At 49.8% G+C, this 26,221-nt stretch overlaps 1 protein-coding gene across 6 annotated transcripts in view; it reads left to right on the top strand.

The window, feature by feature from the left end:
- The window catches only part of CTPS2 (CTP synthase 2), a 152,707-nt gene extending 148,129 nt beyond the window's left edge, over positions 1-4,578 (top strand). For 4 of the 6 annotated variants that reach the window (XM_043504250.1, XM_043504235.1, XM_038389447.2 and 1 more), the window contains 2 exons: positions 1,245-1,250; positions 4,468-4,578. In XM_043504250.1, the coding sequence (XP_043360185.1) occupies positions 1,245-1,250; positions 4,468-4,537 (76 nt within the window). In that variant the 3' untranslated portion in view covers positions 4,538-4,578. The remainder of the gene's footprint in view (positions 1-1,244; positions 1,251-4,467) is intronic. The other 2 variants (XM_043504266.1, XM_043504238.1) reach the window with 1 other exon arrangement.
- The last annotated feature ends 21,643 nt before the right edge of the window (positions 4,579-26,221 follow it).

The raw sequence follows: 26,221 nt of genomic DNA, 5'->3' as shown, positions 1-26,221 counted from the left end.
TCCAAGGCTTTGTGCATTTGTATATAAGCACTTGAGATAACCTGTTGATCGCCCCTCATTCCCAGTATGAGGCAGGAGCCCTCCCCTCACAGACATTCCTGCCTGTGCTTCCTCCCGGTATTCCGCTTTCCCACTTACCTCAGGGCTTTGGTCTCCTTCCCCCGGTGAACCTAGTTTAAAGCCCTCCTCACTAGGTTAGCCAGCCTGCTGGCAAAGATGTTCTTCCCTCTCTTCGTAAGATGGAGCCCGTCTCTGCCCAGCACTCCTCCTTCATGGAACACCATCCCATGGTCAAAGAATCCAAAGCCTTCTCTCCGACACCACCTGCGTAGCCATTCGTTGACCTCCACGATTCGACGGTCCCTACCCAGGCCTTTTCCTTCCACGGGGAGGATGGACGAGAACACCACTTGCGCCTCCAACTCCTTTATCCTTCTTCCCAGAGCCACGTAGTCCGCAGTGATCCGCTCAAGGTCATTCTTGGCAGTATCATTGGTGCCCACGTGGAGAAGCAGGAAGGGGTAGTGATCCGAGGGCTTGATGAGTCTCGGCAGTCTCTCCGTCACATCACGAATCTTAGCCCCTGGCAAGCAGCAGACTTCTCGGTTTTCCCGGTCAGGGCGGCAGATATCATATCTTATCATATACAGATATCAGATATCATATACTTATCATATCCGACAGGCAGGATAAGATGGAGTTGTTAAACATAACAAGTAGGCGTTAGTGTGAAAAGGGCTCTGAGGAAATGTTCTTGGGCAAAGTTAATGGCATCATTTTGTTCCAAGAAGTCTTTACTTTTTAAACAATTAAACAATTACTTAAAGCCATAAAAGGCCTGATCCAACTCTCACTGAGTCCATTAAAACAGTGGTTTCTCAAAGCCGGTCCGCCGCTTGTTCAGGGAAAGCCCCTGGCAGGCCGGACCAGTTTGTTTACCTGCCACATCCGCAGGTTTGGCCGATCGCAGCTCCCACTGACCACTTTTTAAAATTAACAGTATATATCCTGGGTGGAGAAACAAAAAGGTAGGGCATATTTCCTGAAACTAATAAAAGTCCCAATATTTGCAAGTGCTAATAGATAGCTTAAAGGCTAAGTTTTGTGAATGTTAAAGGCTAAGTGTTATCATAACATAGCAAAACACTGCAATTAATTACTGTACTTGAAAGTGTTCTGTATTAAACGCATAACTATTTTATTAATACAAAGTTTTTATTCCATGCATCCTTGGGCACATTCAGAAAGAAGTAAGTACAATGGCAATGATGCTCTGATGAAACTGTGTTTGTCTGTGTGCATTTGGCATGCTTGATCATATTGTTAGCAACACTTTTCTTCACTATAGCTGGTGCATGTTGGTAATGTAATTGTTTCCCACATATTAAAATCCTCAGATTGATCATTTAGTTAGTCCTATATGACCCACTCTTTTAACAAGGTTAATCAACCACATACATATAACACAAAGGAAGTACAGAAAGTCTTAGGTTAAGATTTAGGGCATGTCTACACAGTGGAAAAGGGCCCTTTTTTGTGCAAAACCCATGGGAGCGTCTACACTTTCCAATGACTTTCTGCGGTGAAACTAGGAAGTTTCACTGCAAAAAGAAAACCACCTCCACGAGAGGCGTACAGCTCCTACCGGTGATGCTTTTGCGGTGATGTGCAAGTGAAGGCATGTTCTTCCTGTTTACAGAGCTTTTAGCTTCCGGAGGATATCCCATATTGCCTAGGTGACCACTCTGGCCAGTAGCTCTGCTGCTCTGATGCCAGGTAAATAGACATCCACCCCTCCGTCTGTAAAGCTCTGGGAAATTTGAAACTCCCCTTCCTGTTTTCTTGGCAAGTGCTTACTTATCATCTGGCCAGGTGACAGTGCCCGCTCCACGGAGCAAACAATCCCCTGCTTGGAGCAATGCGGAGCTACTGGAGCTGATCAGTGTTTGGGGAGAGGAGGCTGTGCAAGGACCCAGAGTGCCCCGCAATCATGCCCCCTCCCCCGCCCACAAGACCCATTCTCAAAATGGAGAGAGCTGCACTGTGGGATAGCTGCCCTAGAGTGTTCCTCTCCTTGGCAATGGAAGTGCTGCTAATGTAAATGCTCTGACACCTGAGGAATTAAAGGAGTACACAAACCAGCTCTTTACTTTCACCAATTCCCTATCACTGGTGAAATTTACTGCGCAAAAACTCTGCAAATATAGACATACCCTTAGTAAATGTGAAAGCAACTGGGGCTTGGTCTACACTTAAAACATATAATGGTGTAGCTCTATCCCTCAAGAATATGAAAAAACCCACAACCCCAAGTGACACAGCTACACTGACAAAACCCAAAATGTAGCTGCAGCTATGCTGAAAGAAGAATGCTTCTGTTGGCATAGCTAATATCATTTGGGGAGGCAGTGTCCCTACATCAGTAAAAAAACCCTCATTCTGACAGCATATTCTGTGTCTGCACAAGGGGGCTATGCTGCCATAGGCTCCTCTCTCCTCCAGGGACATAATGAGTTACATTGTTGCAGATTTCCCCTAGCAATGAAAGTCTGAAATTAAACAAGACAGCTTTGCTGTAATATACCATATCCTACTCTTTTACAATTTTTGTGTTTTAATTAGGTAGTATATATAACATGAACAAGAGGAGATTAAAGTCAAATCCAGCACCCTAGGCAAACTCCATTGAGCCCATGCATAATTTAGTGCAGTTTAATGACTTTTCTAAATTATCTGAACTGCAGTATATCATCTCCCTTCCAACTAGGCTGCCAGTCAGTTCACCAGCTCAGTAGCTGTCAGAGGGGGCTACCAACTCCCTGGTTTTCCCAGCACCCCTGTGATCACAGGGAGGTAAAACAGCTGGGGGATACACTGGAGGAGAGTGCCAGGGATCCACCTGGAGTGTTATCTTCTGAACAGGTTTAATTTGGGCATGCAGAAGAGCTGTGATTGAGCCCAAGAGCTCGCTAACCCAGATACACATCCACTGCCATAGGCTGTGCAAGGAGCTGTTCAGCTGAGCTCTTGTGAAGAAAGTGCAGTCTGTCTGATCAAAACTGCTGTGGCCTGTTTGAAGTTCCTTCAGCTGATCACTGTGCTGCTTTACATTCTTCACCATTTCCTTGTTCTGTTCACTGATAAAATGATCACTAGCACGCTAGTTTCTGTCCTGTATAAAACAATGTATTTATAGGAAACATGAGATGAAGGGGGAAGCTGTTAAGATGTTAGTAGTGCATTGGTAATGATCTTGTTCTGATGTGATTTTGAAATAGCAGGATTTTAATTTAAATATAAATTAAGTTTTTTGGTCAAGTTAAATAAATAAAAGTGGGTCTTTAATTAGAGCTGGCTAGAAAATGGAAATTCCTTCACATGAAAAATATGTCCAGACTGCGATAAAAGACCCACAACATGGCCATGGCTGGCCTGGGGCAGCTGACTCAAGCTGGCTGGACTTGGGCTGCAAGGCCATAAAACTGCAGTGCCCTGAGATCCCACATGAGGAAAGGGTCTGAGAGCTTGGGCTCCACCCCAAGCAACCTACTCTACTATTTTTAGCCCCATAGCATGAGCCCTGCAAGCCTGAGTCAGTTGACCTGGACTGTGAGGCTCATTGACCTTTTTTGCTCTGTGAACATACCCTTAGCCTTCCCCTATTTCTGGAGGCAGAGAGCCCTGGGTGCTCAGTCTCTTCAGCTCCAGATCTAGGAGGAGGCAGGAAGGCTGAGTGCCTGAGCTCTTTGCCTCTCTGGTGCTTGGGGTGAAGGCAGGGAGCCGTGAGATCCAGAAAGGCAGATTCAAGGCTCTCAGCCGTGGCAGTCCTTTTGGAAGGCTTTTGTCAATTTGACTTTCTGCCTACAGGCAGAAGAGCCTTCTAGGAGGCAGATGGGAAGCCATCATTTTGATATGCCTGACAGAAAATCAGATTTTTCTTGCTGTATTGAAATTTCCTCCTGGAACATATTTTTTGGAAAGGGCATTTTTTGTTGGTAAATCCTTCAATGGAGAATTCCCAACTCACTTTACTTTAAATTTTTCTCAGTTTAAATTCCTTCTCTATTGTAAATTAGAACATTCCTTTTCTAATCTTACGTTGAGAACTTGCTACTCTCAGTGACATCAGTGGTGGTTACAGTCACTCAGCACTCTTCAGCACCAAGCTGTTAAGTGTTAAGACATAGTAACCAAACAAAAGAACAATATACTGTCAGTATGGAGTATTGGTTCTCATCAGTTACTTAGAACTCAATTTAGAAAAGCACTTAAGCAGACACTTAAGTCCATTCCTATTAAGGAAAACATGTTACAATGGCAGTACAGTCAAGACTGTGCTTATGTACTTTCCTGAGAAGGGATGCTTTCCTCAAGCAGGACCTTAGTGTGGGTCATTGGGATTGGAGGGCTTGAGATGAAGCAATTGTTTCTTCTACACCACTCACACAATCTATTCTTTCTTGCTAGTGATAGCTACAGTGACCTCAGTGATGACAGTTCCCCAGAAAAAGAACCTCCTGATTCAGAAACAAGCTGAACCCCCTGCATGAGAGCAGAGAATTGGAGAATGCTACTGAGGTGAACAGGGTCCTTTTGATGCTTCTTTACAACCTTTATTTCTTCTTGACTTACGCCAAGAGACAAAGTTATCTTGGGTCTCCCTATCACTCCAAATCCCCTCTGAAAGCTTATCTTTTCTCCCTTGCCTGCAGCATTTAATTTCTCTCCCCTTTTGTTGTTTAACTTTTTAATTGTATTATTAAAGTCTGCAGTTTGTTTTGGGTGCAGTTTGTGTGAAAGATGCTAGATAAAATCAAGTTCTGTTAGTGTTTGAAAAGCTATTCTTTATAATTATACTTTTGTAATCTTTCCAAATATTGTTTTCTTTACTTGTTTGTTACTTTAGCATGCAACTCAAAATGAGTTTGATTCCATTGTGTTGACCTGATTTGGTTTTTGCCCCTCTTTGAACCATTTCTTTGTGTTTTTATTTTCTGTTGTCATATTTCTTCCAAAGATGGACACTCAGCCTTAGGACAGTGCAGACACTTTGTGATAAATCTCGGGGTTCAGCCAGTGTGGGGATGTGAATTTAGCAAGCTAATATTTTTAAATTGGAGCTTTGTTTGCTAGTATACTCTTGCTAACGTCCTGTTACTTCTAGTTGTTTGCTTCTTTAACAATAACAGTAATGGTCTCCACAGCTATCTGAATATGTATTTCCCTTGAGGCACCTGACCTTGGCTAAGTCATGGACTGATCTGCAATCTTACTTTAACCATTGAGACTTAACCTGCACACAAGGCCTTCAAGATCATAGCCAGTGTGATAATCGCAGTCATCCTTTCATTGTGAACCACGGTGCAGTGTTCTTCAATACTGTTGTATGCAGTTCATTTTAGGTTTCCATTTCCCCAGTTTAATCCTCTCCATTTGCATGGCATAACTGCTGTGCCACATTAGTGATTAAGGCTGCATATAAATAAGGTAGACTGAGCTCAGGAAATGGGAGTTCTGCTCTTAGCTCAACCACATATTTCTTCTACGCTCTTGAGCAAGTCACTTTGGGTGGGATTCACAAGGTAGAATTAGGTGCCTAAGTCCAATATTTAGACACCATTGCAATCCACAAAGCCCTTGCTTAGCTGCTGCCTAACCTTGTAGGTACCTAAAGTCCCTTGTGCCTAAGTTTCCAACTGTGAAAGTCCCCCAAGTGCCTAAATTTCATCAGCTGAACATGTCTAGAGTGGTGTAAGTCCTGATACTGCTTGGCATCTAACTCACACTTAAGCCTCAGAAAGATTAATGAACTTCTTCTATCTTGCCTGCAGAGCATGAGTGGATAGTGTGCTTGGAGCACAAATAAACACACCCAAAACAGGAGGAGGTGGTAGAGTGCCCCTCTCTCTTACAACTTTTAGTTCAGTAGTTAAAGCACTTACACAGGTTCAATTCCCACTTCTTCCTGAGGTGGAGAAGGTATTTGAACTTGCGTCGCCTATCTCTTAGAGGGCTGCCTTAGCCAAGAAACTATGGCATATGCCTGCGTAGCTGTTTCTCCAGCTCTCCTGTTGAAACTGTTCCACTGTGTTTAAATAATTAAATAGTCATTGGCGTAGGCAGACTGAAACCTGGGTCTCCCACCTCCCAAGTGGGTGGCCTATAGAATCATTGGGCTATGGTTATTCTTACTCTGTCTTTGGCTCAGTGCATATTTAAGTACACAGTGGAACAGCATCACTGGGAGAGATTGAGAGAGTCCTGATCCTAAATGTCCTAATGCTCAGTAGTTAGGGCTCTCTCCTAGGAGGTAGAAGATCCATGTTCAAATCCTTTTGCCACATTAGGCAGGGGAGGGGGGATTGAACCTGGGTTTCCCCTATGCTAGGTGTGTACTCTAACCAGTGGGATAAAATCTGTTCCTTTTTGGCTATCTTAGAAAACTCCCTGCTCAGTATGATGGCTTTTGTTAATTCCATTCTTAGGTGCCAGTGCCCACCATGCATTGTATAGGGAGCTTGGGCACCTAACTCAGGGCAGGTGCCTAAGCCCCCTTGTGAATCTCACCCTTCATCTTGATATACCTCAGTTCCCCATCTGTAAAATAGGGATAATTATAATTCCCTACCTCACATGGCTAGGGAGAATTAATCTATATGAGGACCTCAAATATGACTGTGATGAGCAGCTTAAACAAGTCAGTAACGAAATAAAACACTTCTCACCCTGCCAACTGCCTGGGCTGCAAGAGCAACACTGTGACACTGTGTGTCTCTATAACTGACTTTATGAGATCTGCTTTAGCTTTGACTATGGGTTTCCCAACAAAGTGCATGATGGCAAATCCGAACATGCCATTAATCTAGTTACAGAATTGTGACTCTTCAGATGCAAATTGCTTGCATTAATGTATTTCTGTGATGCTTTAAGCTACTTTTCCAGCAGAGTTTCAGATTGAAGAATCTACAGTTTGATTTCTCACCAGCAGGTACTAATTACATTGTAGAATTACACTAGATGAGCAAACAACACAGCTTTACGTATAGGCATAATCAAATTACAAAAGTGATCATCACCTCAGTTATCTTCATTACAATATTAAGATTTTAAGAGGGGCATGATTTCCACTAATCAAGGGTGGATGCACATGTAGACTATATTTGCTTTGGTTCATTAGCACTTTGCTGAATCTAAGTAAACTTGCAGTTTCTACTGTAAAATTATTTTTACGTCCATCATCAGTTCCACTGGATACACGGACATTAAGGGATGCCAACTACAAAAATGTTAAATGGATATGCAGAGAAGGCTTGTACATACACTAATTCTTGCTTCTTTTTTTTAGAAAGACAAAAGAAAATTGAATGGAAGGAAATTCACATTATTTGGTTGCACCATTTTTGTACAGTCTTATTTTTCCATATATGATATAAATAGCATATGATATAGACTTTAAAGCTATTCCAGAGACTTAACTTCCTCACAAAAGCATTTCCCTCCCTGCTATAGATGTGAGTTGTTTTCCAGTTGACATTTTCCACATATTTTCTCCAGATAATTGCTGTTTGTTTAAAAACGAGACAAAGGACCATCAAATGTTAGCTGTCAATCACAATAATTGGTCTTGTCCTATGATTTTTGAATGATCTCAGGTGAATCTGCCGTAGTTCTTTATCTGTAGCAATTTTGATTTGCACGAAGATTTGGAATTGTTTTTTAAATAAAATGAAACACAGGGAAAAATGCTTTTGTCTTAGAACAGTAAAATGTATTTTTGTGTGTGTGCGCTGTCTGTGTGTTCAAAGGTGGGAATGAACTAAAAAACAAAGTTGATCTTATATGTGAGCAGTGGAGAATCATTTCAGTGTTAAGATTATTGAATAAATGTTTAATCCTTTGTGGTTAACATGAACAAGGCGTTATGTTGGTCTATTGTACTCTTCACGGAGTTTAATAACCGATGCTGAATATGCATGCCTTTTCATTTTGCCTCTTCAAACGCAGTTGCTAAAATTTGTCTGCTTCTTGCTTTCACCTGAACAGTAATATTTTTGAAAAGCTGATAATACTGAACATAATACTAGCCTACTAAATTCTAAATGGGATAGTAGAAGGTGTGAATTTATTAGATGCCTAAGAATATTTAAACACATGGGTACACAATAAAATGTAATCTAGTTAGCTGTAAACAAAACATTAATGCACAGAATTTAAGAGGGGCAGATCCTTGGATCCAGCTGAAATGTACATAGCATATGTCAGGAAATGTGTACAAAGATGTATTAAAACTCATCTTCACACTCCTCTGATTCAGGGGCCACTATACAGAGCTGGTCCCCTTGTGCCCCATTAGAGCAGCCTATGGACTATTCTAACTTATGACAGATGCAAACACCCAGAATTACTGAAACTGCAGCCAGTAATCGGTGTCTTTTAGGGGTATCTTGGCCACATCCTACCTTGCCTACTATCTGAGCAGCACAAGGGCAACAGATGATTCCCTAGTGAGTCTGCCAAGGGCCAGTTAGGACCAGATTCCACCAGTTGTGTGACCGTCCAAAGATCTGGCCCATAGTGTGGATCAGCACCCTAAAGCTAGCATAGCCCAAATGTCTGAAATGAGGTCCTCAAGTGTCACATTTTAATTTTATAAATTAAAAGATAATTTTTTACCCAGGCACACTGGCAAGTGGTATCCTGTGCCTGGACAGTCATCTAAAAAAAAGTGATTTGCCTTTTAAATAACTTTGTAATACTTAATTTGTAAGTATGAGATTTTTAAAAATTGCTTTAGAAAGCCCCAGTTTCTGTTCATTAAGAGAAACCATGATGATGAAATAAACTTCTAATGTGTCATTGTTTTGGGGTGGTTTGCAGATGTGTGCCTTGGAAATAACAGATATTGTCGAAGTTGATATTACTGTATGTCTCTGTGATCTAGAACATGTTGGACTTTTAAGAATGTCTATAACTTTAAAATGATTTTCAAATATATTAAATTATGTTGTATGAAAATGTTTATACACTGTGTTGTAATTTGTCCAGAATACAGCGTATGTTGTTTGTGTCCCATGAAAGCATTAAGATAGGCAATATGTACAGTCTGCCTGAATGCAATATTGTCTATCAATGCAGCCATCTCCTGTTAATCTATAAATGTATTCATAAAAAAAATAATGACTTATGACAGTACCCCTGGAGCTAGTTTCCCCACTCAGAAACTTGGGAGAATACCTAAGGCACAGAGGAGATGTGATTTGTTTTTGTTTTTTTAAAGTTGAGAAAGCTAGTGACAGAACTCAGAATAGCAGCTTGATCACTCAGCTCCCTTACCCTGTCCTCTACCCCTCCAGACTGTGTTGGGGAGCTGCCCCCAGGACATTGGATCCTGGAGGCCTGCCCCACAATATCCATGAGGAACCCCTCCCTTGTCACAAGCAGCAGCAGGAGGACATGTCCAAGGGTGACTTTTAAAGAACCCTACTCCCTGGGAAAGCGCCAGAGAGCAGGGAGGTGTGCTTCATGGTGTCCGGCAGCAGCCTCTTCCAATTTAACTGGCCTGCTGATGTCATTCTTTCATGCAGAACCACCTTGAAACCAAGGTCCCATGTGCTGGATCCACTTTTCCAGGGACTGATAAGCCTCCTCATCCCACACACTGCCTCACTTCACCTGCTTTCCACACATCAGCGCTGCAAGGTTTGAGGCAGGTCTGTGCACCCCATCCGCATCACAGAGGCCCTGTCCTTCCTCATTCACTTCAGGTTCCAACACTGTTAACTAAATAGCTGCCATCTGCTTCATGTAACATGTATCTGTTACCACCATTTCCTTTTCCTTGCCGCACATGCCACCTCTGCTCACATTCCTGACCCTTATCTCTACCCTTCTGTCCCCTTGCTGGTCCCAAGGCCACCGTTCCTTACTGTCTTCATGTCCTTCCCTTGATGTTCTTCTATGCCCACATTCTCTGCCTTCTTCCATCTCACCTCTCCCACTCAATCCACAGTCGCCTGTAAATTTAATAGAACCCTTTAAACCATGAAGATGCTCTAATAACCTACTGTAGCAGGGAGGTCACCCCACTCCAGCACTGAGGGGGTTAAAACAGCCCTGAAGAGGGCTGTAGCTGGGGAAAACAGCAAATAGGCTGATTGGGGAAGCAGCCACAGCTGGGTCACACCCCAATCAGGCCTCAGTTGGCCCTATAAAAAGGCTGCTAGGCAGGATCTGGTTGATACTCTCTCTAGCTTTTGAGAGGGAAAGACCTATCTGCCTGGGAGCTGAGCAGGAACCTGAGGTAGGGCAATGCTGGGGGAAAGGCAAGAGGGGCTGGGGAGCTCCAGCCTGACAACCCCCCAGGCTGCAGGGCTTTGTGTGGGGCCTAAACCAGGTGCTGGGGCTGCAAAGAGATAGGCAGAGGCAGCAGGTCCTTCCCCCTCCTCCCCCTTTCCAATGATGAGTGGTCATTACAGGCTGCAGTTGGCCCCAGTGAGTGGGGGCTAGATGATGACTGGCAGTAGGCGCTGAGGCAAGGTGGGATTATGGGGTTGGGGGTTCCCTGGGGAGGGGAGACCCAGAGGATACTGCTGGGGCAGAACCCCCAGACAAAGGGGCACCAGGGTCTGGAAGGGACACAGAGCCAGTGGTAATGACACTGGCCTGCAGAGAGTGCTCTGGAGCTGGAAAATGAGCTATTTCCCAGACAGCCAGCAGGAGGTGCTGCAGGGGTGAGTCCTGCATCATTACACCTACTTACTGTAACCCTTGTCCTCCCTTCCTCATTAACATCATAGATTGTAAGGCCAGAAGGGACTGTTGTGATCATCTAGTCTGACCTCCTGTGTAACACAGGACAGAGAACATCCCCAGAATAAGAGCTTATCTTTTAGAATAACATCCAATCTTGATTTAAAAATTGTCAGTGATTGAGAACCCTCGTGCTTCGTAAGCACTTGTATATAATGTCTGAAAGTGGATAGCAAGTTCTTCAGGCAAGGGCCATTTCTTTTAGGTATTCAGTGAGACACCTACCACATGTTTGGGTATTTTATAAATCATCTCATTGCTATGCAAGTGCATATTGCACACAGAAGAATTAAGTGCTCCCTGCTAAATTGCATTTAACCTTATTCCAGCTATACTCTTCTCTTCGATATTTGAAGAGATTAATATATTACAGCATGGACTAATGCAAACGGTTAAATCCCTTGGGTCTATTTCATATCAAAATATATCCGCAAGACATTTTCTTTAACACTTATTCCCTGCTATTGTCAAAGTATGTCATTTAAAAAAAATCCAATTTCTGACTGTCCAGTATTTGAAATTGCTATATGTTACCTCTATCTCATCCATCTCCTTTGGGTCATGAGCTCACACCCTTCAGTACTTTCAAACTAAATGTAATTGCTACTGCCAGATGACAGGCATATCTCTGTGCTTCCCCAAGGAAAGAGAAGGGAAACGTACATGTGAAAATCCAAATTGTACACCAAACTGATCCATGAACTGCCACAAACAGAGGTTTTGAGTCAGAAGAAATTGACTCTCTTCTGCTCCTCTTCAGCCTTTACACATGGTACAGTCTTGTAGGAGCAGGATTTTATAATTGTACTATAAGAAGAGATACTAATGTATGTCTTGATTTCATTTTACCAGCCACCCTTTTTGAATAGCAGAAAGGAATGACCCTCTGGGACATTTGTAGGAATGCATCTGACAGACTGCCACTGTATCCAACAAGAGACTGCTGAATTGGAATTAATTTGCAAACTGGATACAATTAACTTAGGCTTGAATAGAGACTGGAGTGGATGGGTCATTACACAAAATAAAACTATTCCCCCCCCCCCCCCCGCCAACCGTTCCTCAAACGTTCTTGTCAACTGCTGGAAATGGCCCACCTTGATTATCACTACAAAAGGTTTTCTTCCTCCACCCCCCCTCTCCCCGCTGGTAAAAGCTCATCTTAAGTGATCACTCTCCTTACAGTGTGTAAGATAACATCCATTGTTTCATGTTCTCTGTGTATATAAATCTCCCCACTGTATTTTCCACTGAATGCATCTGATGAAGTGAGCTTTCAGAGTAGCAGCCGTGTTAGTCTGTATTCGCAAAAAGAAAAGGAGTACTTGTGGCACCTGAGCTGTAGCTCACGAAAGCTTATGCTCTAATATATTTGTTAGTCTCTAAGGTGCCACAAGTACTCCTTTTCTTTTTGCGAATACAGACTAACACGGCTGCTACTCTGAAACCTGTATCTGACAGACTGTCTGTACTGATAAGGCAAGGATTGTTCTGGTCTGTCCCTATGACAGATTATGGTCACCCTTTCCTTTTAGGATAAGTTATAATGTCTGCTATGGCTTCCTATACGTATTACAAATTAGGCACTCTAGTTAAATATACATTTCATTGTTTAAGGTTTAGTAAGACAGTTTATTTTGAATCTCCTTAACAGACACAATACAAGATCCTGACACCGTTTGTTTGTATTATCAAAGGTCTTTGTAAAAAGACTGTGTGAATGAGGAATGTATGAATCAGGAAAAGATAAGGTTTGAAGGCTATTGTTGTAGCCAGATGGTCAAGGAAAAAGGAGTAAAGAGACTTAACGACACCAGAAAATCATCAATGCACATCCATAATGAAGGAAGGGCAAATTGATGACCCGGAGGTGAAGGCTGGCACCCCTAAAGACAGGACAATTGATTAAATCTGAACCAGGACAGGATAACCCTCTTGGAGGTGTTTTAGAATGCTTACATCAAGATACACCAATTAAGGAGAAACCTGTCACAAGCTGACACAGCAAAATCCATAGACTTCAACAGAGGGGAAAAAACCCCTATAAAACAGGGTGCTTTGCCATGGGATTTTGGGTTCGTCTTGCCACTACTCCAGGAGCATCGGATCGTGGCTGACAAAGCCTGGCTCCCCTCTGCGACCAATCTGGCTGGCCACTAGATTGATCCAGACTGGTAACTATAAAATCTGGTAACTATAAAATCATCAACTGGCAGGACTGTGTGTGTGACTGAAAAGCATATGCTAACTGTTGTATTTTCAATAAATATGGTGTATTTGCCTTCTCTTATAAAAGATCCTGTGTGCTTTGTATAACATAACAGTCTATCCTTTTGAGAGGAAAGACGAGTCATTTATGAAATGCTCTATTGCTGTATTTTCAGACCGACCATCCCATTTCAAGAGGGAGAAGGAGAATTTATTTTATGTACATTTTTATGTTCATATTCAATTCAATACTTTCAGGGAAACTATCACTGTGGCAAGACGGAGAAGACAGTCTACAAAGAAAGAAACACAACCAAGCTTATAGATGGTTGCTTATCTGATTTGAGTGTTGGGGGTGTGTCAGAATAAAATAATTTGGGCTCTTGGATGGAGTTACTGTGAAGCAAAGCAATTTGTTTAATGTATGTCATAATTCAAAAACTTAATGAAAGATAAAGGGGATTTTATTTACTAAACTCTAAAGCCTTGCTCCTTCCAATTTGTTCTCTTTAGATTCATATAGATAGCAGCTCTGAAGTGGGGAGCTGGCAAGCTAATGAGCTAAGCTGTGTCTTGTTTAATTTGGCCAGGTAAGCATTTACTAACCATTTGCTACTTGGTTGCATTGCTATTATATCTTTACAAACAGGTCTGAACTATTTCCTGTCCAGCTTTATGATCTAAAAAACACTTCACATGTAAAAGACACACTGTAATAACTTGAAAAGTGACAAATGCCTTTAGGGCCTGTTCTGCATGTTGCCAAATGCCTCCAGAGAGTTGCTAAGCTCCTCAGTTCCCACTGAAGTTAGTTGAAGTTTGAAGATAGTCAGCACCTTGTGCCATCATCCCCTGGGCATGTATTTCTCTTGAAAATTTTAAAGCAAGCCAGAGAATTTAATGTACCATCCAGTACATCTGCCATAAGAGAGAATACACAGTGAAGGGCAATAAAACAAGCTTTTAGATAAGGAAAACAACTCTGACAAAATCTGAATAGGAGGGGCCCCTTTTTTTTTTCCTTCTTCTTTAATTGTTTGAATGTATTACAGTGGAACTGGGTTAAGTTGCTAGTTTACTAATCTGACAGGTCAAGTAAACACAAATGGAATGTATGCAGTGGCCAACCCAGAATGGCTGTGAAATGATAAAGAATTAGAATTTTTTTTTTAGATATAAGAAAGCCTTTAGTGAAATCCTAGTTCCACCGAAGTAGATGAGAGTTGTGCCATAACTTCACTGAAGCCACGCTTTTACCCCTTGTTTACATACAGCACTTAGGAGATGTCTACACAGCAATCAGGGGGTGCGATTGCTGTACACAGACATACCCAAGCTAGCTCAGGTACTAACAACAGTGAAGCAGCAGACTGTACAAGCTATGTAGGACCTCAGGCAGTTAGCCCGCATGGAAGCCTGTGCCTCTGGCTTCACTACTATTGGTACTCACAATAGCTAGATCAAAGCTAACTCCCATGTCTACAAGTTCTGCATTCACACCTCTGTTTACAGTGCAGGCATAGCCTTAGTTCATTTACCAGCCTGGAGATGTAACCTCTTTGGGCTAGTGTAAGTCCTGGGAACAGGCTGAGCATGGTAACTGATGGTGTGGCAAAAAGGTGAGTTTGCCTGGAGACTGAGGGGTTAATCCAAGCCTGCTGCAGTTCCTGGAAAGACTCCCATTGAAATCAGTGGGATTTGGATCAGGTGCTAAAAGCTGCTTTGCTAGTTTTACTGTTCAGTGCTAGAGAGCACTTCTCTGTGTAGCCAAGAGTTGGTCAAATCCTGCACTGACTTATATCTTGTGCAACATGCCTGAAGCCAATAGGGGTTGTACTGGATATACAATAAGTCAAAGCAGGATTTGCTCCATGAAGAGTGTGGAACTGAATAGGAATGACTTCTGGATACAGTTAGTACGGTGATTCCTGAACTGTGGTCTAGGGTCCTATGCTGCTGAATCTCCTCCTAATTGTCTAGGATTTTAACTGCAAAGAAGAAACCCGAGGTTTGAAAAGCAGCTTGAAATGAGGAGATGGAGGCAGGCTAGCTGTCTCCAGGGGTGGCAATTACCATATGAAAGGAGGAGAGGAAGCAAAAGGTCAGGAGAGAAGGGAGTGAGGCAGCTGGACACTACATCCAGAGGAACAGGAATGTTAGGGCCAATAGGATGGAGGTTTGGAGTTGGGGTGAGGAGAGTCAAGCAGTAGGGAATCGTGCTGGGGCAGAAAGAAGAGGAATATATACCTTCCTAACATAACTTTTATGTGGAAGCAATTGCTGTAGTTGCCAAAGGGATATTATCAGATCACAAACGGGAGAGGAGGCATGCACAAAACACTCTCTCCATTACAATGTGGACAGTGCTATGACAAAAATTATGAGAACCCTAGTGTAACTGGACCTACCCAATCTGAGTGTGGGCCCATCTGTTGCCTCAGTTTCCCCTCATCTCTGAAGAGTCTCTTGCCATCAGCGCAGTTCAGTTACTGACATGATTAAGTCACATAAAAGCTCCCTGCTTCCAGAATAGCAGCCCAGTTCAAACAAATGTAGCCAATCTTCCATCCCAGTCTCACTAGACACAGTCCTTTCCTCACAAGTGTCAGTCTTCTCTTCCAACACTAACCCTTTCCCTGGGGTCAGCCCTAGCCTCACTTAGGCTCCAATCAGCTTCTCCATCCCACTCCTTGTTTACAGGGGTCACCACATCATCTTGCTAGGTGACAGCACAAACAGCCTCTCAGACCTTCCCTTAATAGCAGAAGTGGCTGCACCTTCCCTCACAGGCTGGCAGCATAGGAAGAACCCTTGCTCACCATCTTCTATGACATGCCTGGGGACTCTCAATGAAGTATTAATCTTAAATGAGGAAGATGAAAAGAATCTACATTATATGCAAGGGACTGGGGTAATTCTTTTATAATTATTCAGAGGCTGTCTTCACAAACATCTATCACTTATCTGAAGCAAACTCGACTATTCCCTCCTTTTGAAGTTAATTGTCAGTAGTAATTCAAAGGGTACTGAATTTTCAGTCTCTTTACTGAGTCTATATCATTAATTTTAATGCAATTTTTTTAATACCAATTAATTTTTATGTAGCTCATCCAACACAGCCCAAAACTCTCCCTTCGATGGAAGAATTAATCCAACACTGCTGTTCCTTATCTTGCACAAGTGGATCATCTCTGATATAAACACTGTCTGGTTTCTTAAGATTAAAGCATTGCATACTGTGGTAAAGTTCTGTCCTTGCCTCTCTGGGTCCCGCGTTTCCTGTCGGATTTCGCTAGCCTTAGAGGCTCACTGTGACCCTCCACGTAATCCTTCTCTCTCTAGAGACAAGGGTCACAGTCTACTGAGCCATTTTCATCATAAGCCAGTGAGGGAGGTGAGGAGAAGTTATCCTTCCTTGCACAGTCTCTGTTGTCTCCTAGTCTCAGTGATTAATCATGGAGCAAAGGGAGAGGAGCCTGGGCCCACCATCTACTCCGGGCTCCAGCCCAGGGACCCCAATAGTATCAGCTATGGTAGCTGCCCTTTTAGAAACATGACACATACAATTCCCTGGCCTACTTCCCCCACAGCAGCCCCCACTTTCCTCAAGCTCCACTTCACCCTTACCTCAGGGCCTCCTTCCTTGTGCCTGATATGGTGTGTACTACTCAGCCTGTCTAACCGCGCAACTTCTTCCCATAGCTCCTGACATGCACCTCCACCTGACCAACTGGGAGGCTTTTAACTAGTTTCAGCCAGCCCCTGATTGGCTTCAGGTGTCCCAAGGGTGTTCCTAGCCTTCTCCCTGCCTTCTGGAAAGTTCTTAGTTGGCCCCCGGTGTCTTAATAGACCTGGAGCAGCTGCCCTTTCACTTATCCTGGTACCAGGAATTTGTTTAGCCTGGAGCGAATCTCTCTCTCTCTCTCTCTCTCCCCCCCACTGCTCTTCCATAGCCTTCTAGCTTGGAGGGAGGTGAGAAGCTGCTATTCCTGCTGCTGCTAGGCCCTAAGCTCTCCCTGCTGCTCCAGCTGCTCCCCTGGCTGGGCCAGACACCCCCCACCCCGTTCTCTACTACCTGGTTGCTGGACCCCCCACTCTCGGGTGCTACTCCTGCTCCAACTGCAGCCCCGGGGTGGGGAGGGGGCTGCTAGCCCACTCCCCAGAGAGGAGGAGTGAGGAACCCCAGCCACTGCTGTTGTGGATACCACCACCACCACCACCACCTGAGAGGGATCCATTCTGCCTGCCTGGACTACCACCTGGAGTTCCTGGAGCTGCTGCTGCTGCTGCTGCAGAGGCCGCTGGCTGGAGCTGCTGAAGCCCAAGCAGGAGAAGAAGAGGATCATCTGCCAGTGGGGCAGCACCTAGAGACTTTGCAGACCACCGTGGAGGGGGCCTAAGACTGAGTAATTTTCAAACTGTGCTCTTGTGGTGGGGGTTTTGACTGTGTTTGTAGGGACACGGGGGGTGTGGCGTGGAGCTGCCCCCCGATCCATCTGTGTCCCCCCCCAACCCCCACCACTATTACCACCACCGCTGCCCCCTCCACCACCACCCCCACTGGCTGTATACCATCTGCCTCAGCTCCTGCCTCTGGCCTCAGCTGCTTGCTTGGCTTGCCATGCCCTATTTCCACCCTTTGGGCCAGAAGCAGCAGCCAGCTAAAAAAGACTTGTGCAAGTGCACATGGGCACAAGTGCCCCCCCCCGGACTGCCTACCCCCCAGCTTTGCCCTTTACTACCTGCCCCATTTGCCACTTGTAGCTTTGCCTCCTCTTTTGCTCCAGACCCCCTTACTAGCTTCAGTTTGTTTGCCTGCCCCGCCCATTTCCTTCTGCAGCCTTTGTTTGTTTGCCCCGCCCCAGCCTCTGAAGCTAGCCCCTTGGTTTCCCTGTTCTACCCCCAGACCGCTTAGCCCCTCGCTCCGTGTGCCCATGCCCCCTCCCATGCGCTTGTGCAATTCCCCATTTTAGTTGCAACCCTCTTCACTGCACCCTCAATGTTGCTGTATCCCCCCCTCCCCTAGTGCACCAAGAGGAGCCGGAATTTCCACCTTGTGTTGGTGACTGACCCCTAACCCCTGATTGTCCCCCATCCAGCCCACCCCTTTTGGCGCCCTCCTCCCCTGCCTGCAGCGTAGCGGGGAGGAGTGGTCGACCTGCTTCCCCTCCTCCCTTTCCCCTCTCCCCTTTTCCTCCTTGCTCATGATGGCGGGGGATGAGACGGGTGAGACCTCTCCAGTAGCCTGAGCTCCCCCTCCCGTGCCTGCCCCTCTGTCACCCCCCCAAGCTTCTACCTCCTCTGCCAAACCATCTGCCATCGCCCCCGCTGGGGCACCAGCAGCGACGGGCACCAGGGTGACCTCCACTGCTGCCACGTCTATCACCCCCTCAGATTTGGGGGGAGTCCCCCCAGCCGGCGGGAAGGGCCAGGGGAAGAAGAAGGGGAAGGGCCCCGCTAAAAAGACCAGGCCCTCCATGGCAGGAGCTGCCCCCAATGCCCCGGCCCCATCTCCAGCTGGGGCGCCCCTCCCCGCTGTTCCCTCCACCAACTTTGCAGGTGTCCCTCCCCCCGGTCCCCAGAGCATACGCCCAGGTGGCGGCAGCCCCCCCGCCTGCCGCTACATCATTTCTCCAGCCCACCGCCTCCGCTACCATCTATAGCGGCCGGGGCCCCTTTCCCACCATGACCAGGAAGCACGGCGTCCGTTGCCTCCTGGTGCCCGCCTCACCCCACGTGGAGACCTATGTGCGGGCGTTGGTGAGGGTGGTGGGGCCCACGGCCATTGTGGCGGCCTCCAAAATGTATGGCAAGGTCGTCTTCTTCCTAGCATCGGAGGCCGCCGCCCAGGAGGCGGTGGAGAAGGGCCTGGCGGTGGGGGGCGTGTTCGTCCCCTTAGAGCCACTAGAGGACCTGGGCGTCCGCCTGGTCCTGACCTCCGTCCCTTCCTTTCTCCCCAATGCCGCCCTGTTACCCGCCCTTTCTGCCTTGGGAAAGCCCATCTCTGTCATCAGCCCTCTCCCGTTGGGCTGCAAAGACCCCGCCCTCCGTCACGTCCTCTCCTTCCGCCGGCAAGTGCAGCTTCAACTGCCGCCGGCGGCGTGCGACGGAGAGGCACTGGAGGGGTCCTTCCTAGTCCCCTACCAGGGGACCCCTTACAGGGTGCATTATTCCACGGGGGAGGCCCGGTGCTACCTCTGGCGGGCGATGGGGCACGTCCGGAGGGACTGCCCCCTGGCCCGGGAAGAAGGGGCATCCAGGACCCCCGAGCCCCGGGAGGGCACCGGCCCCGTCATCGCCAACGCCCCTGGCTGCCCGGCGCCCGATACCGCCCCTCCTCCTTCCCAGTCCACCATTGCTCCCGCTCGGGCCCAAGGGGCACCTCCCCCACTATGCCCAAACGAGCGGGAGAACCCCGCCCCCGCTGCTTGCAATCTGGCGGGGCCTGTGGAGGAGGGTGCGGCAGGGACACCACCAAGCATGGGAGAGGGCCCACCCCAAGGGGAATCTTCCCTCCCTTGTGCTGCCCCACCGTTATCCCCTCGAGTCCCTGAGCCATCGCCTCTGCCCCCTGACACAACCCCTGCTAGCCAGCCCCCGGATGATGCCATGGAGGGCTGGGCCCTAGTCCAGGGGAAGCGGGGCAAGCGGAAGGCTCGAGCTCCGCTCCTCCCATCTGACGCGGAGGCCCCCCGGAAGATCAGGAAGGGGGGCACCGATGCCGAGCCTTCCGCTCTACCCATGGGTGTGTTCCATCCACCAGAGCCGGCTGGGGAAGACGTAGCAGCACTGGGAGGCAGTATCTCCCCTCCACGGGAGTCCCTCCCCTCCAAGACCCCCGCGGCACCATCTGAAACCCCAGTGTGCCGCGAAGTAACCGTCGCGTCACGTGCCGGCGGGGAGAATCCCGGGGTAGCGGAAAACAATTTCCCATCTATATATGAGGAGATCGAGGCCCTGGGTCTGACCCCGGTCACCCAGGGGGAGGACGATCCTATGCCAGCGGGCTTCGATCTGGGCGACTTCACTCCAGCCCCCCTTTCCCCATATTCCCTCCCCCTAACCGTTGCTTCTGCTCCCACCTCCGAGGAGCCCCTGGACTCCTCCATCAACCCGGCTGCAGAGGGCACCCCGTTGAGAGCTGCCAAGCCAGTTGAGGCGACGGCCAGTGCCACGCGGCTGGATCCTGAGCCACCAGGGGCATCCCTCGCTGGTGAGGAGCATTCGACCTCCTTTCCGGGAGAGGACCCGACAGAAGAAAGTCCACCTCTTGATGCCGTGGCTGCCAAATCCACCAGAGAGCTTGCACCCGGCATCAGTGAGAGCCCTCTCCCGACCCAGACTCTCACCTCTGCCCCTGCCCCTGCCCTTATCCCGCCCACCTCCCGAGATATTATTGCCACCCCGGGACAGTCTCCTTCCCCTTTGCAACAGATGACTCCCAGGGAATTGCCTTTGTGTTTGCCTGTCCCGACCCACCAGGGGCTGCTATCCTCCCTCCGCCGACCCTATCGCCCCAGCATTCAGGTTAACCCATCAAGAGCCCCGTCGGGGGTCCGCACCCTTTCTGCCCATCTCTCTGGGCCAGGGGGATGTACCAAGGGCCCCATCGGGGAGCAACCAGACCATAACCCCAGCCCCCCATGCGCTGCGAGAGGAGTTGCGGGAGTTCCTAGAAGACGTCCATCTTGCCCTCCAGCGATGGGGGGACTTTAATCAAATCTTCCGGGCCGCAAGGGCCCTCATGGGGGAGGGATAAAGGACCGGGAGACAGGGCGCCGCGGCCTACCAGCGGGTCCGCCACTTCCGTGACTCCTTACTCACCTACAGGGTGGGTCACGGACTGCTGTGCGGCCCGCCGGGAGCCACGAGCATCCCTGCCGGCGAGGATCCCCCCCCGCCCTCCTCATGGCACCCTTTACCATCGCAACATTGAACACCCGTGGCTGTAGGATGGGTCTCCCCAGGTCCCAGGTGCTCTCCTTCCTTCGAGAGGGGAGGTACTCTGTGGTTTTCCTGCAGGAGACCCATACGGATCCGACCGCCGAAGACAGCTGGCAGCTGGATTGGGGGGACAGTGTCTACTTTAGCCACCTCACAGTTCATACGGGTGGAGTGGCGACCCTGTTCTCCCCCGACCTACGACCCGAGGTGCTGGGGGTCACCGAGGCTGTGCCGGGTCGCCTGCTGTACCTCCGGGTCCAGATGGAGGGGCTCGTAGTCAACCTCGTCAACATCTATGCCCCAGCAGCGAGCCCGGAGCAGCTGCAATTCTATCAGCAGGCATCCGCCTTCCTCGGCACCTTGGATCCTCAGGAGTGCCTGGTCCTGGGAGGGGACTTTAATATCACCCTTGAGGAACGGGACCGCTCGGGGACCGAGCAGAGCCCGGCCGCCGTCGCCGTCCTCCAGGAGATAGTCGAACACCACTCCCTGGTGGACGTCTGGCGCGACCACCACCCGGATGACACTTCCACGTTCACCTTTGTCTGGGTGGAGGCCCATCGGTCGCGCCACTCCCGGTTGGACCGCATTTATTTATCACGCTTTCATCTTACACGAGCCCACTCCTCCAGCATCCGGCCGGCCCCATTTTCTGACCATCACATAGCCACCGTGACAGCCTCCCTCTGCGCAGAGAGGCCGGGGCCGGCCTATTGGCATTTTAACAACAGCTTGCTGGAGAATGCGGGCTTCGTGGCGTCCTTCCGGGAGTTCTGACTGGCCTGGCGAGGGCAGCGGCGTGCCTTTCCCTCGGCACGGCGGTGGTGGGACGTAGGGAAGGTGCACGCCCGGCTCTTCTGCCGTGACTACACCCGGGGCGCCAGCCGAGGGAGGGATGCAGCGATAGAGCAGTTGGAACGGGAGGTCTTAGAGCTGGAGAGGCGTCTGGCCGCCAGCCCCGAGGATCCACCCCTCTGCGGAGCGTGCCGGGAGAAGCGGGAAGAGCTCCGGACCCTCGAGGACCATCGGGCCCGGGGTGCCTTTGTTCGATCCCGCATCCGTCTCCTTCGGGAGATGGATTGCGGCTCCCGCTTCTTCTACGCCCTGGAAAAAAAGAGGGGGGCTAAGAAACATATCATCTGCCTCCTGGCAGAATATGGCACCCCCCTCACGGATCCGGGGGAGATGTGCGAGAGGGCGAGAGCCTTCTACGCAAGCCTATTCTCCCCGGAGCCGACCGATCCTAACTCTTGCAGAGTGCTGTGGGAGGAGCTCCCGACGGTCAGCGTGGGCGACCGAGACCGGCTAGAGCTGCCCCTCACTCTGGCCGAGTTCTCGGAAGCCCTCCGTCGCATGCCCACCAATAAATCTCCGGGCATGGACGGGCTGACCGTGGAGTTCTACCGCGTGTTCTGGGACGTCCTGGGTCCAGACCTAGTCACCGTCTGGGCCGTGTCTTTGCAGAGCGGGGTCCTCCCTCTTTCGTGCAGGCGAGCCGTACTCGTCTTATTGCCGAAGAAGGGGGACCTCCGCGATTTACGAAATTGGCGTCCCGTCTCGCTCCTCAGCACGGACTACAAAATCATGGCAAAAGCCATCTCCCTGAGGCTAGGGTCCGTGCTGGTGGACGTGGTCCACCCAGACCAGACCTACACCGTCCTGGGCCACAGCATCTTCTACAACCTATATCTGGTCCGGGACCTATTGGAACTTGGGTGTAGGGATGGTCTGTCGTTCGCCCTCCTGTCCTTAGATCAGGAGAAGATGTTCGACAGGGTGGATCACGGGTATCTCCTGAGCACTCTGCAGGCGTTTGGCTTCGGACCCAGGTTTGTGAACTTTCTCCGGGTGCTGTACGCTTCCGCAGAGTGTCTGGTAAGGCTCAACTGGACCCTGACCGAACCGGTCAGCTTTGGGCGAGGAGTACGGCAGGGGTGCCCCCTCTCAGGCCAGCTGTACGCTCTGGCGATCGAGCCCTTCCTCTGTCTCCTCCGAAGAAGGTTGACAGGGTTGGTGCTGAGGGAGCCGGAGCTGTGGCTGGTCCTGTCGGCGTACGCTGATGACGTGCTCCTCATGGTCCAGGACCCGGGCGACTTGGTGCGGGTGGAGGCTTGCCAGGCCATCTATTCAGCAGCCTCCTCTGCACGGGTCAACTGGGTCAAGAGCTCTGGCTTGGTGGTAGGGGACTGGCGGCAGGCGAGCTCCCTCCCACCCGCGCTTCAAGCCATCCGGTGGAGCACGGGTCCGCTGCTCTATCTGGGCGTTTACCTTTCTGCCACGCATCCCTCTCCGCCGGAGAACTGGCAGAATTTAGAGGGCGGGGTGATAGAGCGGCTCCGGAAATGGACAGGACAGGGTGCCTCTCCCTTCGAGGGAGAGCGTTTAGTGCTTAATCAACTAGCCCTGTCTATGCTTTGGTACCGGCTCAAAACCCTGGTCCCGGCCCCGGCTTTCCTGACCAACCTGCGGACATCGATTCTGGAGTTCTTTTGGTCAGGACTGCACTGGGTCCCTGCAGGGGTTCTCCATCTACCTCTGGAGGAGGGAGGGCAGGGCCTAAAATGTCTGCTTACTCAGGTCCATGTCTTCCGCCTCCAGACCCTGCAGAGGCTCCTTTATGGTGCAGGTAGTCCGGCGTGGAGCATACTGGCGCACACCTTCCTGCGCCGCTTCCGAGGGCTCCGATACGACCGGCAGCTCCTTTATCTCCATCCGAGAGGTCTTCTGCGAGACCTCTCCGGGCTGCTGGTCTTCTACCAGGACCTCCTCCGGACCTGGAAACTCTTTACAACGACCAGGTCCGTGGCGGCTACCGAGGGGGCAGATCTCCTCGCGGAGCCCCTGCTACACAACCCCCAGCTCCGTTTGCAGGTGGCGGAGTCCTGCTCGGTGCGCCAGAGTTTGGTCCTGGCAGAGGTCACAAGAGTCGGAGACCTCCTGGACTATGACCGGGGAGACTGGCTGGATCCCCTAACCTTCGCTCAGCGCATGGGGCTTTCCAGACCTTGTACTCCCCGACGCATACTTCAGGAGGTGAAGGCCGCTTTGCCGCCCGCTGCTCGGATTTATCTCGACCGGGTCCTGCACGAGGGCACGCCCCGCCCACACACTACCCCAGGCCCGCCGGACCTTTTAATTGGACCCCTGCCCCGTGGACCCAACCTATCCCTTCACCCCTTCACTAGAAGCCGGCTGCACGAGATGCAGCCGGTCTGTTTTCAAACCGCGCCAAGAAAACATCTCTACACGCTCGTGCTCTACACCCTTCACGCCCGCACCCTCATGTCCCGCCCCGATACAAAATGGCGGGACCTCCTGCCACCTTTGGAGGGTGAAGAGCCCCGGTGGGCCAGCCTATATTCCATCTTAGTCCCAAAGCCCGCCGGGGATGTCAGTTGGCGGCTCCTTCACGGAGCCGTGAGCACGGGCGTGTACTTGGCGCGGTTCACCACAATCCCAGACACCTGCCCCTTTTGCGGCGTGAGGGATACCCTGGCACATGTCTACTTGGAGTGTGCCAGGCTGCAGCCCCTATTCCGGCTCCTCACCAATATCTTATTACGTTTTTGGTTGCACTTCTCCCCTCACCTTCTCATTTATGCACTCCCTATCCGTGGCCCCACAAAGTCACGGGATCTCCTGGTCAACCTCCTCCTGGCCCTAGCTAAAATGGCCATCTACAAAACCAGAGTGAGGAGGTTGGCCAATGGAGTCTCCTGTGACTGTAGGGCCTATTTCCGATCCTCAGTCCGTTCACGTATCCGGGCAGAGTTCCTCTGGGCGGCGTCCTCTGACTCCCTTGACGCCTTTGAGGAGCAATGGGCGCTGTCCGGGGTTCTCTGCTCGGTGTCCCCGTCCGGTTCCCTTCTTTTGACCCTTTGACCGCACTCCTGTCCCTGTTATTTTATTAGTTGTCCCCCAGAATTTTTTGGGCATCTAGGTCCTGTGGATCCCCCTTTTAGGCTGGGGGGGATCCTTTAGCAGTGGACAGGCCTCGCCCGCCCACTTCCCGGATCCCAATAAGACTGCTCTTCCATAGCCTTCTAGCTTTGAGGGAGGTGGGAAGCTGCTACTCCTGCTGCTGCTAGGCCCTAAGCTCTCCCTGCTGCTCCAGCTGCTCCCCTGGCTGGGCCAGACACCCCCCACCCCGTTCTCTGCTACCTGGTTGCTAGACCCCCCACTCTCGGGTGCTACTGCTCCAACTGCAGCCCCGGGGGGGGGGCTGCTAGCCCACTCCCCAGAGAGGAGAAGTGAGGGACCCCAACCACTGCTGTTGTGGACACCACCACCATCACCACCACCTGAGAGGGGTCCATTCTGCCTGCCTGGATCACCGCCTGGAGTTCCTGGAGCTGCTGCTGCTGCTGCAGAGGCCGCTGCCTGGAGCTGCTGAAGCCCGAGGAGGAGAAGAAGAGGATCATCTGCCAGTGGGGCAGCACCTAGCGACTTTGCAGACCACCGTGGAGGGGGCCCTAAGACTGAGTAATTTTCAAACTGTGCTCTTGTGGTGGGGGTTTTGACTGTGTTTGTAGGGACACAGGGGGTGTGGTGTGGAGCTGCCCCCCAATCCATCTGTGTCCCCCCAACCCTCACCACTATTACCACCACCGCTGCCCCCTCCACTACCCCCACTGGCTGTATACCATCTGCCTCAGCTCCTGCCTCTGGACTCAGCTGCTTGCTTGGCTTGCCACGCCCTATTTCCACCCTTTGGGCCAGAAGCAGCAGCCAGCTTAAAAAAAAAGACTTGTGCAAGTGCACGTGGGCACATGTGCCCCCCCGACTGCCTACCCCCCAGCTTTGCCCTTTACTACCTTCCCCATTTGCCACTTGCTTTGCCCCCTCTGAAGCTAGTAAGGGGGGCTAGGGCAAAAGTTTGTTTGCCTGCCCTGCCCATTTCCTTCTGCAGCCTTTGTTTGTTTGCCCCACCCCAGCCTCTGATGCTAGCCCCTTGGTTTCCCTGCCCTACCTCCAGACCACTTAGCCCCTTGCTCCGTGTGTCCATGCCCCCTTCCCATGCGCTTGTGCAATTCCCCATTTTAGTTACAACCCTCTTCACTGCACCCCCAATGTTGTTGTATCCCCCCCTCCCGTGGTGCAACAAGAGGAGCCGGAATTCCACCTTGTGTCGGTGTCTGACCCCAACCCCTGATTGCCCCCCATCCAGCCCACCCCTTTTGGCGCCCTCCTCCCCTGCCTGCAGCCTAGCGGGGAGGAGTGGTCGACCTGCTTCCCCTCCCCCCTCCTCCTTTCGGTGTCC

The sequence above is a fragment of the Dermochelys coriacea genome, chromosome 1, assembly GCF_009764565.3.
Source record: "Dermochelys coriacea isolate rDerCor1 chromosome 1, rDerCor1.pri.v4, whole genome shotgun sequence".
Lineage (NCBI taxonomy): Eukaryota > Metazoa > Chordata > Testudines > Dermochelyidae > Dermochelys > Dermochelys coriacea.
This window is presented reverse-complemented; position numbering and strand designations above follow the sequence as displayed.